General features: G+C 40.1%; 1 protein-coding gene across 2 annotated transcripts in view; it reads left to right on the top strand.

The window, feature by feature from the left end:
- Positions 1-1,853: 1,853 nt before the first annotated feature.
- Positions 1,854-20,440, top strand: part of EDC3 (enhancer of mRNA decapping 3) — a 41,980-nt gene continuing 23,393 nt past the window's right edge. Inside the window, exons 1-3 of one of the 2 annotated variants that reach the window (XM_075208227.1) lie at positions 1,854-1,927; positions 10,378-10,573; positions 14,568-14,872. In XM_075208227.1, coding sequence (XP_075064328.1) covers positions 10,410-10,573; positions 14,568-14,872 — 469 coding nt within the window. In that variant the 5' untranslated portion in view covers positions 1,854-1,927; positions 10,378-10,409. Of the gene's footprint in view, positions 1,928-2,502; positions 2,563-10,377; positions 10,574-14,567; positions 14,873-20,440 lie in introns of those variants that run through there. The other variant, XM_075208228.1, reaches the window with a different exon arrangement.

The raw sequence follows: 20,440 nt of genomic DNA, 5'->3' as shown, positions 1-20,440 counted from the left end.
TTTTCCCACGCTGTTATGGGGAAACCCCTTATACTATAAATAGAGCTTGCGCCTGTTCTTAACTCTTTGCGCATCGGAATTTGTATTAGATACAAGCTAAGTTTGCATTGCTGTAAGCAGGGTTTATTTTTTTATTTTTCAAGCATGTTCCGGATTTGAAATACAATTATGGGGGTCCTTCTGGCCTGAAGAAAAGAATACTGCAATCAACATGGAATTACAAATCGGGGGTCCTTCTGACCCAAAACAACGAAGATTGTTTACAACCATGGACATTTGGAAATACAAATTATTTGGGACATTTTCAAGCATGGACATTTGGAAATATAAATTATTTGGGGCATGGTTTACAAGCAAATTTGGATTGAAAGCTGCTGACAAAAGAAGTAGACTGGTGAGTATATTGGGTGTTATTATTTTTAATAAATGTATGTGGTATGAATGAGGGCGGTTAGTGTATTTACTGGAGTTTTATTATTTTTATTAAAAAGTTTTGGTTGTAAACAGGGAGTTGCAGTTTATTTTACATTTTGTTTTGTGGAACTACAGGTCACAGCCAGGCATGGGTGTCAGGCCATGTTGGCAATTGTGGTTCTCCAGGTGCCAGCATGACACATGACCTGGCTACCATGGGTATGCTAGTGCTTAACAGCCTGGGGTTGGTATGTCATTATGGCAAGGGGACGCCTGCCTTGTGTCCCTCCACTATACTGCTACCCACCCCGGCTGATTTGCCTAGTGCTGGTTATGTGAAAATCGGGGGGACCCCAAGCAAATTTTTTCACGATTTTCACAGGACCCCACGCTTTTCTTTTTTTTTTAACATTTATCTATTTTTACACTTTTGACAGCCACCGGACCCCCGGCTCTATAGGCAGAGCAGTGCAACAGTGATGTGTTTACTAATCAAGCAGCTAGGAAGCAGGAGTGTTTGAAATCGCCAGAGATAACCAGCGATTTTGAAGATCAGAGTAAAAATCGCAGCTTAAAATATCTGGCAACTTGGGGACTAATACCGCGGGTTCGGACCTTGATACATTTACACCTGGGAGGGAACCAGAGCACCCAGAGAAAACCCACGCAAACATGGGGAAAACATACAAAATCCATACTTATTACTTGTAATTCACTTCACTTGTTAGTGGTTTTAATGTTGTGACTGATCGGTGCAGGGGCGGGCTGGCCCGGGGAGCAGCGGCCCCCCGGTCAGACCGCTATTAGTGCCGGGGGGTAGGCTGGACGGCCGCCCCCCGGATGTAAAATACACCACTTTCCCCCACGGCCGCATCTGATGACATCAGATGCGGCCGCGTCAGCGCACAGGTGGCCGCATCACATGACAGGGGATGCGGATGCGTCATCAATGACGCAGCCGCATCCCTTTTAATGTGATGCGGCCGCCTGTGTGCCCCCCGGCCATCCCTCTCCCAGCCCGCACCTGGATCGGTGTATATAAATTTGCACATTTAAAACAGGCACATATTAAGATAAGAGACATAAGGCTAGGATTTAATCCATAAGTGCTGCACGCTGGACACTAATCAGCACAATAGCACTATTCAGCAATTATATACATGCATTTATGTATTAGGAATATATTCTTTCAAATATGTGTGTGTGTGTGTGTGTGTGTGTGTGTGTGTGTGTGTGTGTATATGTGTGTATATATGTGTATATATATATATATATATATACATATATATATATATACACATATGCTTCCGCGCAAGCAGAGCTCCGGTCAGCACATATACATTCATCTGCCGCGTGTGAAGAGCATTACACCAGACCTAACACATACACCGGACCACAAAGATGCACACCCATTTCTATGGCAACAGCCTAAATTACCTCCAAGCCGGCAGTGACGTCACTAATCAGCGCCCGTAAGCGGAAGTCCTTGTTGGTGACTTCTTTGTAGTAAAAGGTGGGTTTTTTTGCTTTTGCCGGATTTGTTATTAGGATGTATGGAGATATCTATACGTATTGTACTTAAACACAGATCTCTATGCACACATGATTACCTGTGTATGAGTGTATATGGGTAGATGTCTCCTTTACATCATCATCTGACGTATATGCGGTGGTAGCTACACGTAATTGATTTGACTCCTTTTTATCCACGTGTGCTGCATCCTTAGTGTGAGTGACCTTTCTGATGTCCAGTATGCTGTAGCACTGTTAGTGTACATTGCACTGCACCTGATGTCAGTGTCAGGCATTCCCCAACATGGTCTCACATAGAATTGCAGGATGTCTGAACACATTAGTAGAAAGTTCCTGTGCACAACATCACACTGCCAGATTAAAAAGATGATCACTGTGTGTAAGTAAGCCACAATTGAATAAATAAAACACTATTCAAGTTAATATTGTTTGGAGCGATTAAGAAATGTAAAGCAAAAGTATCTTATTTTCATTCCAGCTGCAAGAATTTGAAAAAAGATGATTAAAATCAATATCTTGAGACTGAATTGGTGTGACAGCTGGTTTCTGTCCAATAGCCCAGTTAAAGAAAAAATGTCTTGGGCTATAGTCATATTTCTGCTCATCCAGTTCCAGGTTTGCATGTCAACAGTCAATACATTCATTCACTTCATATTTCTATTTGATAAACTTGCTACATTTACCCCTCAATTCTACCAGATTTCTGAGTTTTATTCCATTTTTTTAAACATGTTTTTTATTGAAGCTAAATGTAAAACTACAATGAGCGATACATTGATTATTGTACATTATGCATAAAAAACAGACAAAAATATAATAAGAATTGTAAGATTCAGTTTTGTTGGTTTCAGAGATGTTGACCTCTCATCTCAAAATCCATTCCTGATAAAAACAAGTTAGGTTCTTGCCAGCCGACCAACTTTTGAAGCTGGGGCAGTACATCTGCTGCCAAAATACTAATATCAAATGTGGAATGAGAAACAAAGACCCCTATTATCTGTCACTGAAGAAATGGAAATGTTGGTTATAAAATACTTTGTTACTTTTTAAGCACCCTCTCTTCTCATGCATCTCTCCTAAGGACACTTTATATTTGGATTAAAACAAATGGGTAATACAGTATTTCTTTTATGTAGATATTAACTCAAATTGCTGATGACAGGCAGGGCTTCAGACAAAATATAGTAGTATGCATAGGAGTAGGAAGTGTACAATCAGGATAGCTTAATTAGTACCAATGAAATATCCAAGTGTTCTCATTCCCATATTTTTTTTATGGGGGGCGGGGGTTAGTGTTCCTATGAAAATTAGAATGAATGATGCTCATTTAGTACGCTGACAGGCAGCTAAATTGAAAGATAGAATGACATGCTGATCTTCCTGTGCAAATCTTTTATTACAAACATTTCTCAACTATGAAATGCCCTGACTTTGGGACAGCCAACAAAAATAAAATGTGTGTGTAAGCCAGTGAAATGTCCATCTCAGCCAGCCAAGCTCCTCTCTTCAGGGAACTTGATTCTTGTTTGGCAGGAGCTTGATTGCAAAGAAACACGTGTATTTAAATAAAAATAATTTGTAAGTAATCAAATATAAAAAAGTGAAATTCATATAGTATCCCTCACAACAAAGAACTAGTTGAGATTTATTGTTGCCACTGCTCGTTGTATATATAATTGACCAGCCTGTAGAAACCTAATAAATTATTTGGTAGTGCTACCTGTACTGATTTACCCATCAGTGTGTTCTTAATAAGGTGTCAGTCACTGTTCCAGTACAAGACTTTACCAAGTTGGCCTTAAATTGGGTATCTGTTTTCCCTATATAGAACAGCACAACATGTATACATGAATTCAAATGTTATAATTATGTAAGGATTTAATATCTTTTACTGTATGTGAAGGCTGTCAATTTCTGTAATATGCACTTACCAAATGTTCTTTAAGCATTGAGATCTAGAATAAATAATACTATGCCTCAATTGCTTTCTTAGTGTTTGGCCAATAATAAAATGTAATGAATTATTACAGTGTGGAAAACCCCCATCATAGGTGATCTTGGTAATTCCAGTTCTGTCTAAAAGTACAAGCGCGTTTGACAATTTTTATTTTTTTTATTGATACTTTCTCCTTTGGTAACAAATGAATGTTAATGATATACAATCAATGTCTTACTTCCTTGGTTTGTCATTGACTGCTTATCTTGCATATATTATGTGTCATATAGCTCGCTATTGTGTACTAAATTAATTACACAACTGATGTTATTCCCTATCACTTATCTTCACTAATGTCACGCCAATGTGTTCGGGCCCACTGGCAGGGTGTACACCTGGCTTTTCCTATACATTTATTTGCCATCATGTTGCTTTCTGTTACCAAACATTTGAGAGCTGATTTACAGTTAGGAACAAATCCAGCTAAAGGGCACAACATTTTCCAATGGGAAAACCATTTTGTGTTGCAGGGGGTGATGCACAACCTGATTTAGAGTTGTGAGGGGTTTATGGACTAGCCCAACTGTAGCATGTGCTGTAAAAATAAATCTAGAAAGTATGTGACTGCAGCAATAGCATGCAGTATTTACCCTGCATGTAAAAATGTTTGCATTTCCTTCTCAGTCTCTACTCATGATTCTACATCACCCCCTCTTCCCCTACCTGTTGGCCTTCCTCAAGGCTCTGTTCTTGGCCCCCTGCTTTTCTCCCTCTACACCTCCTCCCTTGGTGTCCTCATCCGCTCCTTTGGCCTCCAGTACCACCTCTATGCTGATGATACCCACATTTATCTTTCATCCCCTGACCTCTCCCCTTCCCTTCTGTCTCGTGTCTCCTCCTGTCTCTCGGCCATCTTATCTTGGATGTCCCAACGCTTCCTTAAACTCAATATTTCCAAGACCAAGCTTATAGTCTTCCCCTCTTCCAGGACTCTCCCACCTTCCCCCCTCTCTATTTCTGTTAATAACACTACCCTCGTTTCTGTCCCCCAAGTCTGATGCCTTGGAGTCATCCTTGATTCCTCCCTCTCATTCAAGCCTCACATTCTTTCCCTCTCAAAATCCTGCTTCTTCCACCTTCCGAATATATCTAAGATACGTCCCTTTCTCACCACGGAAGCTACAAAAACCCTTGTTCACTCGCTTGTTATATCTCGCCTTGACTACTGTAGCCTCCTTCTCTGTGGCCTACCCGATTCTCGCCTTGACCCTCTTAAGTCTATCCTCAATGCTGCTGCCCTCCTCATTTTTCTTTCCCGCCGCTCTGTCTCTGCAGTCTACCTCCAACAGTCACTACATTGGCTCCCCATACCCTACAGAATTAAATTTAAACTCCTCACCCTAACCTTAAAAGCTCTTAATCAATTTCCCCCTCCCTACATATCCAATCTCGTCTCTACCTACACTCCTACCCGCCCCCTCGGCTCTGCCTGTGACCGCCACCTCACTACTTCACTGATCACCTCCTCTCACTCTCGTCTTCAGGACTTTGCCCGGGCTATTCCCCTGCTGTGGAATGATCTTCCACGTTCCATCAGGTTAGCATCTACTCTCAAAGGCTTCAGGAGTGCCCTTATGACTCATTTCTTTATTCAAGTCTATCAGTCCTCCTCCTAACTGTCAGACGCCGTCCCCGCTGATCTCCTGTCAGACGGGGAACGGACGTTTGACCTCCCGGCGGCAGCTTCCGGCTTCCTCTGTATTTTCGGGCGCATGCGCCCTGCCCCTCGCTCCGTTGCTAGGCAACGGGATGCCGCTGCCTTCTCCAATCACCGCCTCCTCCTCTCCGCCAATCAGTGCATCATGACCATTATTTAAACCTGTCTCTGGCGCCATTAGGGTGCCAGAGTAACAGGTTCACCACCAGTGTTCCTGGCTTCCTTATTCTCCATACTCCTGAGTATCCTGCTTCCTAAATTACCTGTTGTGACCCCGGCTTGGCGACCATTCTACTCTTCTGTGTGACCCATTCTGTACTGTGACTTCGGCTTGGCGACTATTCCTTTGGATTACCCTCTGTACCTGATATTCCTGATTGCTGTGACCCGGAACCGTCTGACCTTTCTACACTACACTGGTGACTGGCTAATAGGACCGCGACCTGCGTGCCCTGTGCAGCAAAGTCCAAACCTCCTTGCGGGGGTCCCTGGTGAACACCAGGGGGGCACGTTAGACTCCGCGCCTGTTAGACCAGTTGCGCTAATACCGGTTGGTGTTAACTCCTCTCCAGTATGCCTAGGCCTACGGCCTGACACTAACTCCCTTGTCCTGGCTCTCTCCCCCAGTTAGTGCCACCCTATTTGTGTCTCCCCCTTCCCTTTAGGATGTAAGCTTTTATGAGCAGGGCCCTCTTTCCTTGTGTGCTCCTTCTACTATTCCATCACCCTCTGTACCTCTTGGCCTGCTTTGCCAGCCCTGTTTTCCCTGCTTTCTTAAGCTTCGGCCTTCTTCTCGCTGATTTCTACCATCCCTTCACTATCTGTCCCAGAAATAATCTGATTTGCTTTACACTGTCACCTGTGTTTGTATATATTTTTGTATCATGTTGTGTCTTGGTTCTCTGTTTTCTGTATATGTAATGTACGGCGCTGCGGACCCTTTGTGGCGCCTTATAAGTCAAAGATAATAATAATAATAAAATTTGCACCCCTTGCAGTGTAGTATTGTTTGCTCGGCTGCAAACTTTGGAGCCAGCCAGTATATACACCTTACTCTAAATCGGTCACTCCGTCATCATCATTTATTTATATAGCGCCACTAATTCCACAGCGCTGTACAGAGAACTCACTCACATCAGTCCCTGCCCCATCGGGGCTTACAGTATAAATTCCCTAACACACACACATACACACGGGTCAATTGATGTATTGATTGTTGTAGCAGACCCCACACCAGTGTTCCCTTATGTAATATTTGAGCTCTGAATTAGTATTCTTATGGTGGCCTGTTGTTGAACATACTGGTAATTCTCTTGCCACTAGGTTGGTGGGAACTAAAGTCTTATTGATAAAGGGAGCAGAGAATGATAGGATTTAATGCAATTGCTCTCATTCTTTTTTGACAAACAAATTGTTGTCTCTGTTAAGCTCAGGACCTACAATATTGTTTCTTTCAATGGGACATATACAAAGATGGGAAGGATAGACGAATTGACTATGAACATTTCATATAGTGGTGCGTCTAATGGCACAATCTTCCTGCGTCCATTGGCCAGCCTCATATTAATACTCTGTTCTGTTGGAGGACTCTGCACTTCTAACGCTGACCATACACACTGCAATATTGCAGCTGATATCAGAAAATTTACTACATCAGTCATGTAACCGGATGGGCTTACTTTGCCGCCCGGTCTGTTGGGGGATGGAGAATGAAGGGATGTTACACACTTTATCTGGGTTACTTTCTCACTGCCAGTAACCAACTATTACTGATCACTCCTACTGGTGTCACCTGCCAGCAGACACTTACTGACCTGCGAATAACAACTGCGCAATAGTTGTAGGAGAATTAGGCTCCCACCACTAGGCTACTTCAGCGGCACCTAGAACCGCTTACTTCTGGGTAGCTGGTATAGCTGCTACAGCTCCTCTATGCTGTGGGCTGACTGGTACGTTTAGACTGCTTGCAATGGATTGGGACTGCTGAGTAGTGGGCAGAGCATTGACACAGGACAGCTGAGGAACAGATTAAAGTCTAAGCTCTTATCTGTTGGTCACAGGATACAGTAGGCAATAGGTGTCAGGCAGAATTTTCAAGCAGTGATGTGCAGTTGTTCAAGGGGTCCTTACAAGTACATTTACACACTAGTTGGAGGTACTAGTGATTATCCAGAAGTACAGATGGTATAATACATTACATGGTTAAACAGAGCTCTTTATATACTGTTTCTTACACACGTGTTGGCAGGGGTTAAACCAGTCCCCTAGCACCCCAAAGTTTGAGATATTACGTTCAATGATTGGATTAAGGATGTAATATGTTATCTAAACTTGGATTTAAATGCCATTTAAACTTGACAAAATTTACATTAATCTTGATTTTTCTAAATTACTTGCTGTTAAGTTTCCTATCTCTATAAGACACATGATGCAAGTCTAATGCCTCCCTTCTGTGCATTCAGGCTAACAGATGTCTTGGTCTCTCACAGATAAAATGGCCTAATTAGCATGGGATTTCCTTTCTTACAAAGGAAAACACATTTTCTCCTGTGATGGCGGAGAAACGCGTCAGATGACATTATTATGTGCAAGCTTGTTCAACATCTCCAGCTCATCATTTAACAGTGATTATATTTCTTGTGGTTCCAATGTCATAGTACTTCAGCCTCATAGAAACAGAGTGCCTTTTTTTGGGGGGAGGGGGGGACTTAGGTTCTGCAAATAACTTTCATTCACAGACAGTAAAGAGAACTATGTTTATGTCTTCTACTTGTTGCCTAATGGATTGAATCTGTTACCATTTTTGATCTGTTGGGTTATTCCCTAATGTTGAAAACATTGGTCACATAATACAACATTAATTTATTTTGGGTGCACAAAGGAGACAGATATCTGGATTGTACAAGTTGTATGTTTGGACATTTCAGCCTCATAGAAACTGAGTGCCTGTTCTTTTTTTTGTTTTAGGGACTAAGGTTCGGCAAGTAACTTTCATTCACAGACAGTAAAGGGAACTTTGTTTATGGCTTTGATGTGTTGCCTAATGGATTGAATCTGTTTGTGGGATTAGTCTTTGCTGGAAACATTAACTACATAATATTATACCAACTTAACTTGGATGTACAAAGGAGGCTGACATTTAGATTGTTCTAAATTTATTATTTTGAACAAAGATATTTATTCACAAGAACTGATATATTTGTTAGTGTTGCATAATACAAACAAGTAGGATGAAGCAGGTTGGATTTATATGTTTTTGAAATATGCTTGCCACGTTTAGCGGGTTTATTGCATCTGTTATTATATATGTGATTTTTTAATTTAGTTTAGCTCATTTGTAAGTGTAATAAATACGAAAGATATTTTTCACTTTAACCTGCGCTGTTCTATATGTGGATTTGTCAAGCTTTGATTGTTATAGCAGGTACAGTACCTTCTAATGTAGCAGCGGTTAGTGAAGCACCCAAATATACTCATTAGCATCTAATTATATTGTGAGGAGTTTCCTACAACATATGCCTACTGCATCAGAAATCAATACTTTTCTGTTACAAAAGTCAGAACATTTGCAATGATCTACATCTGCGCACTGTGCCACTAATTGAAATAGATTTATACAACAAGTTATTTATAAGTGATCAGCCACAGGGCTATTTGCCCGATTATAGCGGTGTATATGGTTAGCAATGGATAGGATCATCGTGTATGTGTGGCCCCTGTCGACCTGTTTGTGTGGGCATCTTACTACTGCACTAATAAAGCGTCAGTGACGCTGTAACATTAAGTCAGTACAGGATAGCGTTGTCTGTATCTCATCCAATTTGGACACCTATGTAAGTAGTAAAATTGTACATCCTGGTCATCAAGTGGTAGAATCCTTCTATGTTTGGCAGGCTTAATTCTCAGTATGTGGCTTCCTGCTTGCCTCTATTCCCCTCCTAGCATCATGAATACCTCTATCACATAAAGCCCTCATTATCCTAACCACACAAGTGGACAGGTCTCTGCCTCCTGCAAAATCAGCACAAACCTGAAATACTATGCACTGCTGTGGACTTTCTAATATTATTGACTAAGGATGACCTTTCCCCACCAATTTCGCAACAGGGAACACTAGATGGAGAACAATAATGAGAAGGTGCTCATAACCTTTTCAAATGCACATTAAATAGATGTCAATATTACTAACCTCCAAAATGTGTCTTTCCATACACTAACTGGTTCTAAATGTGTTAATGCTAATTTTCGCTTTAGACAGCTTGAACAATGATCTAGCTCAGTGATCTGTGCAGTTGTGTATAAATCATCATTATCATCATCATCATTTATTTATATAGCGCCACTAATTCCGCAGCGCTGTACAGAGAACTCATTCACATCAGTCCCTGCCCCATTGGAGCTTACAGTCTAAATTTCCTACTATAGACACACACTCACACACAGACAGACAGACAGACAGAGAGGGAGAGACTAGGGTCAATTTTTGATTGCAGCCAATTAACCTACCAGTATATTTTTGGAGTGTGGGAGGAAACCGGAGCACCCGGAGGAAACCCACGCAAACACAGGGAGAACATAAAAACTCCACACAGATAAGGCCATGGTCGGGAATCGAACTCATGACCCCAGTGCTGTGAGGCAGACGTGCCTAGCTCAGTGATCTGTGCAGTTGTGTATAAATTGTATATTATGATACTTGTTACAGTTTAATGATGTAATATATACGTATTGTTGCTAGTGTTTGATACTAACCTGTCTTTTTTTTCTCTTTTTCTAGCCATAGCAATTGGGACAACCCGTGATTATATTATGGCTGCCGATTGGCTGGGAAGCATTGTATCCATTAATTGTGGAGACACCCTGGGAGTGTATCAAGGCCGTGTGTCTGCTGTTGACCAGCTCAATCAAACAATATCTCTCACACAGCCCTTCCACAATGGGGTTAAGTGCCTGGTTCCAGAGGTTACATTTAGGTTAGTTGACTACACCTACACCCATGGCAATATTTCAACTTGTTAATGATATTGTTAAAATTAAACTATGTTGTGTGAATCTTTTGAGTTAACTAGTTGAGATTGAATAAATGTCATTAGCTTGATCTAAGCTCATTATAATACAATATTCATACTGTTACTCTTCAGTAAAGATTATTAGAATTATCCACCTGGTACATAGTTTGTATCAGTGGTTGAGTTTTTAGTTAATGATGTATGGTGGTTCATTGTTAAAAATATAGAATCAATGGAAAATTAGGGAATTACGAAAAAGGGTATATGCTGTGGGCATGTTTATCTTATGACTGTTGCTGCAGCGCCAGAATTTTTGTGTTAAAAGGGTTAACGCCCGGGCTCAATCAATTCATAGATCTGTATTTTAAAATAAAAGTTTTATCTTACCCTGGCGATCCAGTGACGAATGGACAGCCCTGGTGGTGCTAAGCCAGCGGGGTGTCCCCCATCCTTGATGGTCAAATGAATCCAGGAGACAGCTGCCCCACAATCTTGTCATCCAACATCTGGAGCCCATTTTGGTCTTGAAGAGGGAGCTAGAGCCTGGAGTCAAACTTTTGATATATCTTTTTTTTTTTGTTTGGGTGGGGTAAATCTCCCAGTCCAGACTTAGTGGTGCAAAAGCCCTGAGTCCACCCTCATCCTGGCAGTGCGTGTATAAGGAAGAAAACACCACCTTGCCACTGAGAGCATTGTAAACATGTGTGAACACAACTCAACTGATTCACAGGCAAGATATGTGAATCAACCTGAGGTAGTTAAAGGGGTAAGGGGCTGGATTGCCCGCTGCAACCTATCTGCAAGGACTGTATAAAAAGGACAGCAGAGGCCCATGTAAAGTGTGTACATTCTTGTATTCCATCTAGGTGTATGATCTCTTTAAAGAAATAATATTGAGTAATAAACACCACTTTTCCTAGAAAGTGCCTATGTGCTGATTCCTGAGATCTACATTTAACAGCTGACACTCATCTGTTCACGGGCTGTCCTGCGTTGAACCCAGTGTCCTAAGGTGTTGAGGCTGATTTTCTAAAAAGATTTTTGACTTTCTCATTGTCAACAAGCTAGGAAAGACCTACGGCAATGAGGATGGACTGTTTCAGTAGGAGTAGGCGGATCTGCCTCCCTAGAGACTGCGGGTTCAGGAACCAAATCGTGGGGAAATTGTCCTCTGGTGGCTTGTGTGGATAATGGGGGGACCAGTGTGCTTGGGTGCCCCCTTACCCCATACCCTACATATGCTGTGGGCACCTTTTTCAAAGGGCCAGTGTCAGAAGGATTAATGTCTGTTCAAGGGACCTGGAAAACACTGGAAAACTGTGGTTCAGAAGGTTCCCCCATCCCTGGTGATCCAATGTTAGGGTAGCCTCTGCATCTGAGCTCCAGCTGGCAGTCGCAGTACAGTGGCACCAGAGGAACTTGTAATGGTAAAGATCAAAGTGGAAAGAAAGAAAACTGTGTTATGAGGCACTCTTGAGACTTTGTTGTCAAACTTGATTAAAATATAACTTTTAATTACTTTATTAAAAGAATTGTGTGTGATTCATGTTATTAGTAACGTCCTACTATGAGGATAATACTTGGCAGCGAAATGTTAAAAGAGACTAAATAAAGTGACAATAAATTAAAATAAAAAGAAAAGTGTTGTAAAATAGCAATAAATGGCCTTTGATTAAGCTTCTCAGCGAAACGCGCGTTAGGCGTTTCTGTATCATTGCCTCTCCATTATCATATTATAAATACTTTACTCCACTGTTAGGGTTTGACCATTATCGATTAGGAAATACCTTCACAAACAGCCCTGATATGTGAGGGCTGTTTCCTCCACTACCGCAGTGTATCTCCCCACTAATATATAGGACATCTGTGGGGTTTATTCAAATTGCAGTGCGGTCATCAAACTGTTAACATTTAACATTTGTAGTAGTGATCTGTGATCCGCCACGCTGCAACTATCCTACATATATTCGGCCATTGAGTCCTATTTATAGGATTAGTAATAAACGGCCAAGCACTTAGGAAGATTAACTCAATACAGTACTGGGTATACTCATCCATTTAGAGTGCACCCGTTTATCTGAATTAGATTATGGATGGGTGTATCATTTATCACATTTATATCCATCTTGTTGTGAATCAGATTCTCCTCCATTGGTCAATGTATCCCCATGTGGATGTACATACATTGTATCTAATAGGGAATATATAGGCTATGATACAGAATAGCATTTATTGCTATTTTACAACACTTTTCTTTTTATTTTTCCTTATTTTCATTTATTGTCACTTTATTTAGTCTCTTTTAACATTTCGCTGCCAAGTATTATCCTCATAGTAGGACGTTACTAATAACATGAATCACACACGATTCTTTTAATAAAGTAATTTAAAGTTATATTTTAATCAAGTTTGACAACAAAGTCTCAAGAGTGCCTCATAACAGTTTTCTTTCTTTCCACTTTGATATTTATCCTTAACCCTGTGAGAATGCACCAGTTCTGTTGACCATGAATAATTAGTACAATAACATGGTAACACGCATTATTATTCTATATACCAATGAGATGTGTCAGCAGTTTCTTTTTTGAGGACTGAACTAGTGCGGTTCACATTTGTTCAAATACTTCGAACTTGTAATGGTGCCTACTGGATTCAGCTGTATCCAGTACATGCATTGCCCCCTGAGAGACTGCTGCCCCACCATCTGGCAAGACCCTGGAGCGAGTTTCCTTGAAGTGTTTTAGGGGATATTTAAAGATGAAATCTCCCAATCCAGACAGTGGTGTGAGGGTGAAGAGGAGGTTGATTTCGCCCCTCCTCCCCTTTCTTCACCCCAACCTGGATAGGAGGTAAGAACACACCCTTCTGCCACTAAGAGCAATGTAAATATATGGGGAAACATCAAGGCTGAATCACAGGTAAGATATGTGAGTGAACCTGGATTGGTTGAAGGGGCAGAAGGTTGGATTTCTCTGCTACAAGTGATTCGCAGTTGTCACTTGCAGTCAGTGAGTGGCGGGTGGCAGTGGTCAGTGATGGCAGATTACCACCTGTAAAAGTTCCCCAAGAAGAATTGGTGTAATCACTTAAAGTAGTGAGTCGGGGTAGCAGAGTAAGTTCATCCTTTCACAGCTGCTTTAATTACTTCACTAATTCTATACTTCTTAATTTTTTAGATTGCAGTCACAATAGGTATGCTCACTTCATATGAGTGCGACTGCTATCTCTAATTGTTGTGTACATCATGAATCTTAATTCTAGGAAAGTGAGCAGTCCTATTTTAATTTAATTGACAGCAGAGGGTCTATTGTCCAGGCGATTTAGAATCAATAAAACCTTGTGACTTGTTTTTCAGTTTCTTGATTTCCATTTTCTTTTCTTATATTGTCTCTGAATGTACTTGTATATCAAACTAATATTTTTAGTTTGTTCAGACATTAATTATTTTATGCAAATTAGCTGCATACGCTACAACTCGAAAATGGTGAAGATAGGATCACTTTATTTCTGTTTATTTGTCCTACTGAACATTAAGCCATTTAACTTGTCTATGGATGGGGCATTCTTTTAGATTTACTTGGTTTCTCTTCATATTGAAGTTGCAAAGAGGGCTATAAGCTCCACGTACCTGCACAATAATGCTTGTAATTATATGGTATTATGTTGTATCAAATCCTTCATCGTAACTATTAATCATGTAGTAATGTATTACGACATGCATTACACTCATCATTGTGCCGTTTATTGTGATTAGCTGTATAACCTGGTTATCAAATCAGTGCTTTGGGTTTTTTCGTGTGGTGTTTAATTTTTCTTTGAAGGGGGAGATTGCTTAAGTAATAAAAAAAAAAAAGTACTTTAATAGTGGATTACCTTTGAGGTGACTTCAGAAAAAGATCTTAGTGGTGTTAGCAGTATCTAAATGTATTAATATGAGAATTGTTTTTTGTTTTTTTAGGGCAGGGGACATTGTAGAGTTGAAAATTTTGGAAATCCCCGTTGACAGCCAAATACGAAATAATCGGCTTCCTGATCACATTACTGGTATGACTACAAACTACCTGCCAGCTAGTCACCAAAATGGTGGTCCAGGAAAGCAAAAGCCAGCAGAGACAAGTAATGCACAGAACATCCCTCAAGGATCGGATGTGAGAGGCAATGATCCTGTAGGCACTTCCCCACAGCCAAGTTCGAAAAGTTATGTGGACAGGCATACTGAAGGCCTCAACCAGCCTAAGAACTTTCGCCGTAGACACAACTCCTGTGAGTACTGAACTTGATGAGAAATATGTGACCTTATAGTGACTATATGTTTGTAATGTTTGAACAAGTGTTTTTATCCTTATGTTTGAATAATGTATATATACAGTTAGTGGACAAGCAATGGAGGCACCAGGGTAAATTAGTGATACCAAGCATATTGACAGCAGAGGCTTTCACATAGGTGAAACAACCCAGCAAGTCCAGGGTCCGGCCTTTGTTGTCTACAAAATTTTGCTTTTCGAATGTTAAATTGCTCTGATAAGGTGTTTCTTATAGTATGTTTTGCACTTATTTCAAATCTCTTTCCCAAATTTACATGGAAGGCTGGGTTTTTGAGTAACCTGTTTTTAAAATTAATTTTAAATTTGAATTTTCCTTTAATATTCACAATATAATACATATGCAGATATCAAATAAAATGAACTTCTAGTGCTTTTTCTGCTGTATTTTGCCTGAGAAATATCCCTTTTTGGTGTCCAGCAGTAATCTGCAAGCATATTTGAATTCCATTTTCCTTGGTAGCAAGTTTCCATCGTTGGTTTATCCTGGTGGAAGCGTTCACCATGTTCGTCACTTACATCTCCAACATTTTCTGGGGAAAAACGCGAAATGCGAATCCCAAAAATTTATTTTCAAAGACATATTGCATCCTAGGGCTCTGTAGTTTATAAGAAGTCCTTTAACCAGCTCTTTGTAGTTCTCAGCCTTCTTGTTTCCTAGGAAGTTTTTCACAACTTTTTGGAATGATCCCCATGCAGTTACTGCAGACTCATTCAAGTTTCTCTCAAAATCTTCATCCTTCATGAGCTCTCATATTTGTGGTCCAAAAAATTATTTTTGGAGTCGGCACCAGAAAATACTTAAAAATCTGTCGAAATTATCCATTTAACAAAACCATTGTGGACCAGTGTCATTATGACAATATGATTGCAGGAGGAGACCTCAGTGACTTTGGAAGAGTGGTGATTTTTGTGATGTGTTTGACAAGAGCTCCAGTGTTCGAGGCGGCTCAATTTAAAATGTTACATGAGCAATGGTCTTGAAGGTGATGTTATCATAGAACTTCAAGGGATAAATATCATCGGCAGAGGACAAAATGCATACTCCAGGATTATGATGTTTGTTCATTAAAGTGCAGGGCAAAACGAGCAAGCCACTGCAGATCAGTTGACTGCAAATTTCAACCTGTGGCTTGAGCAGTTAGGTTAAATTAAAAGGACGGACAAGAACTCAACAGAACAGGATATCATAATCTGGTTGCCGTGTCTGCAAGATCATTGGTGCCAAGAGCACATGCAGTGGTGGAAAATCTATTGGTCAGATGAATAAACCTTCACCATGTTTTAGATAAACTAACAAGTGCCCATGTGGCACCGACCTAAAGAACTGTAAAGCCTTGTGTACTTGTTTACTCCAGTGAAGGGTTCTGGTGATGTCGCAATATTGTGGGGCGCATTCACCTAGCATGGTTTGGTGCAGTTATTGTTTTAGAAGGCAAGTTTACAAGTCACTATTTAATGGTACTGAGCGATCCTCTTCATCCCATGATGCAGCATTTTTATTTCTGATGGGTGTGGTGTCTTCCCGGTAGCCTCCACTCAGAGGGCAGGTGGTCGCCCAATGGTTTGATGAGCACGACGCTGATGTTATCTATATCTCATGGCCATCTCCGTCATCAGATAGGAACCAGTTCTCGAGAACTTTTATTGCTGAAATGTGAAAAACACAAAAATGAAGACCTTTTAAATTAATATACTAGTTTAAGCCATATAACTTTTCTTAACTAATTCAATTTCAGATGCATAGCTGCGATGTCCTGCTGTTTATTAGGCCAGGTGCTTTTAGTGGAAATACCAGTCCACATTTATCCATTTAATATTTCCACATGTCCAGTTTTGGTTTCCAGTCATTACAAGAGCTCTGAGTATGTAATTTAGAGATTAACTACATTTTTTTTTACTCCCTCAGTGAGTGCCCAATTGGCAACGGAATCTTCTTTTCATTGAGTATCAGTATAACACGTAATGTCGTCGCACAACCAGCACCTTCCAGTTCATGTTTTACTTTATAGGGTCACTGAGCATAAAACACAAGTTTGCTTGTATGAAAAATACTACTACCGTGTTTCCCCGATAATTAGACCTACCCCGATAATAAGACCTACCCCTACTTTCTCCATATGCTCTAAATTAAGCCCTACCCCGAAAGTAAGACCTACCTAATTCCACATCTTGTCCGGTCCCTACGCGTCAATCCTATGCCCCCAGCTCTGCCTTGGGTACACCCACATCCGCTGATGTCATAGGACTTCCGGTTCCTGCGTTCCACCTTGGAACGCACTCTGATCTCTCCGCTTGATCATCCCAAATCAACACATCTTATGAGCTCCATCAGTAGTCAACCGCCTGGTATACATCGGGACCGCGGTCTCCGGAATCCAACGCTTCGGTCAGGTACCCTGTATCCGCCCATCCATGGCCTGGACTTTCGTGAGGTACCGATTTATGTTTTTCTTAGTCTTTCATTAGAGACTTTTTTCCATCCTTGGATATTTGGGATTGGCTCTCAATGTTCACTGAGTTATATATTTACAGATTCACTATACATCTATCTGAATACCCTTTGTAACATTCTCCACCCCATACTGTCTCATACAATACCCATTTATATTCCTGATCTATTAGGAACTGGTTTACATCTAATTATATCTATGATCTAGCACTAACTGGTTATTATCCATTGTCTTTTGGGCAATTGAGCGCAATACATTGTGTATAATAAAAATAAGCCCTACCCCGAAAATAAGCCCTATGCAGATTTTTTGGGCAAAAAAAAAAATAAGACCGTGTCTTATTATCGGGGAAACACAGTAGTAGACCGTTTTAGTAGCTGGATGAAAATTAAGATATATCACAAAACACAGACTGTGGGAGAAGATACCTGAACCAGTTTTCAAAAGCATGACCACCTTTATTGGCTATGCATAAGATTATACAACTTTCTATAGAATTTGCCAAAATAGCAAGAGACCAAGGGTTGCTGAGAAATAGAATTGTAGGAGTCATTCATTTATTCACAGCTTTAACATCACATCAAAACACTTTATTAAGAGTATTTATTTTTAAGTGCATCTGTCACAATGAATTGACCTTTTTGACCTCGGTAGTATGATAAATTACCAAAATATAACACATTTTTGCAGATTTAATTTTTATTTGTCTGTTCTTATTTGTCTTTGCCCTGTTTGTCTTTGCCCTGGCAGCAGTTTGGGCCTTATTTAGCAAGTTTGTTCCTGGAAAAACCATGTTGCAGTGCAAGGAGTGCAAATGCATTGATTTATTTTTCATGCAGGGCACCTGGCTGGTTGTCCAGTATCTGTGTGCTTCATGCACAGCTTTATTCCTACACTGAAATTTAGAGTTAAGCTAGGACACACCCCCACGCAACTCTAAATCTGTCTGTACTTTTTACATTTACCCACCTTTCACATGGTTTTGCCTCTAGACGAGGAAATGTATTTAGCATGTATTTTAGTTGCTTAGAGAAGCATTTTTCCCGCTGTCAATTTGAAGTTAATGTTACCTCAACTGTACATTTCTATTTTTACATTCTACTAATCAGCTTCCTCTTTCACATTAGAATAATGCAATACACTTTCATATGGGGATTTTTGTCTACTTTTATTTTTTTTATATGTAAAATGTCAATAAATCATATGCAGAATAGCACACAGCAAACCTATTGCAGCTCCAGTAATTGGCATCATCCATCAAAAGAGATAGAGAGCATGTAGTTTAACTTTGCTCTTGCTCACAAGAGTACCTTGTGGGAGAGAAGAATATCAGAAACTGTGTTGGAAATTGTTACCTGGATGACATTTTTTTTTCCTATTGTATCCTAGGCACTTTCCAGTCCACTTATCTACCCTACGTAATCGCTCACTTGCAGTCACTGTAGAGTATATTGTTGTGGATGTATAATACATATGTGCATGAACTCAACTAGTACAAATGTATATTAAGGATGGTGACCTGCTCCACCAAGGTAGATCACCTGTTTATTACAGCAGCTGTCAAAGCAAAGTCTGTGATTGCTGAATTGTTGTTATTCCTCAACTTTAATTCCATAATGCCTCGCAAATCTAATTTCAAGTGCTCTTTGTGTCTAGGAAGCAGACATTGTGTTTTGAGACATGTATATTTTTGCCATCAGACATTTTTCAGGCTACAGTGACACTTTACACCCTGTGTTATGTTCACATCAGCACAGTTTCCTGTTGTAGTTTTGATTTTAAGAGTTAATTCTGTGTAAATATAGCTAAAGATTAATTTTTATGTTTTTTGTTTTTTTTTATAAGTTTTATTTTTTTGCAAGGTCATGAAACAAAATACAACCAACACTGAGAGTGTACATGAACAGGCATAACAAGTAAACCATGTTTACAACCAGCATAGTAACGTTACATTTCAATGCAGGGGTAGTATAAAACTAGTTACAATGGATGACCAAGAGTTTTTAAGAGGTTAAGAAAAGAGGAGAGACTGACAGGAGAGAGAGAGAAGTGGAGTGGCTAATTCCATGTTAGAAGAGGAAATAAGTAAGAAGGAAAAATGTAACGAGAGGGAGGACAAAGAACAGTGTGAAAGGTGAAAGAGCCATGAGTCCCAAACCTTGGTGAAAGATCTTGACGAATTGCGAATAATGCTGGTCATGTGTCCATATGTTGTGTCTGCTAGGATCTATTAATTAGGGCCTGGAGGGACAAGGGAGCTTGCTGCTGCCCGCCAGTCCTTTGTAATTTGGCAGGTATCTGCTGAAAGGATACATTGTTTGCTTATTTTTTAAACCATTTCCAACCAAAAGAGATGTTCAGTTTGTGTAAAAAAGATGCCATTATAAAATACATAATTGTTGCAGCAAATTTAAGCTGATTTTTCCATCTTCTATGTATTGTCCACAACAAAGACCATTTCATTTTTACCACAAAAGTAAACCTTCTTAAATACAACTCTTCATTTTGTATGCTCACATTTAATTTCTGCATCTAACTGTTCTACCCATCCTATTATGAGCATGTTGGGGTATATTTACTAAACTTTGAATTTGAAAAAGTGGAGACATTGCCTATAGCAACCAATCAGATTCTAGCTGTTATTTTGCAGAATGTATAACTAAAATCTGGTTGCTATAGGCAGCATCTCCACTTTTTCAAACCTGCAGTTTAGTAAATATCCCCTGGAGTTTTATGCATAAGTTGTTGTTTTTTTGTTTCCCCCCCCCCCCCCCCATAATGTGAAGCACCACATACTAATAAAGATTTTTTTTTTATTTTTAAAAATGGTCTTTACCCAAATTAGTGTTTTAAAGGTGGTCTCCACTTTCAATTTCCTCTGTACAACAACCTTTTAGAGACTTGCTTAACTTAGAAACACCATTTCACTCTTAGGAGTTCTGTTTCTGCAGTTGGCTGTTAAGTTAAGCTCTTCACAGTAATGTAGTTCCCGAGTTCCGTCTCGCTCCTTATGTGATAACACATTCTAGTGTAGCTGATATCATACTATAATTGTA

This window comes from Mixophyes fleayi, chromosome 4 (assembly GCF_038048845.1).
Source record: "Mixophyes fleayi isolate aMixFle1 chromosome 4, aMixFle1.hap1, whole genome shotgun sequence".
NCBI classification, from domain to species: domain Eukaryota; kingdom Metazoa; phylum Chordata; class Amphibia; order Anura; family Limnodynastidae; genus Mixophyes; species Mixophyes fleayi.
The sequence above is the reverse complement of the archived record's forward strand: the minus strand, read 5'-3'. Positions and strand labels throughout refer to the sequence as shown.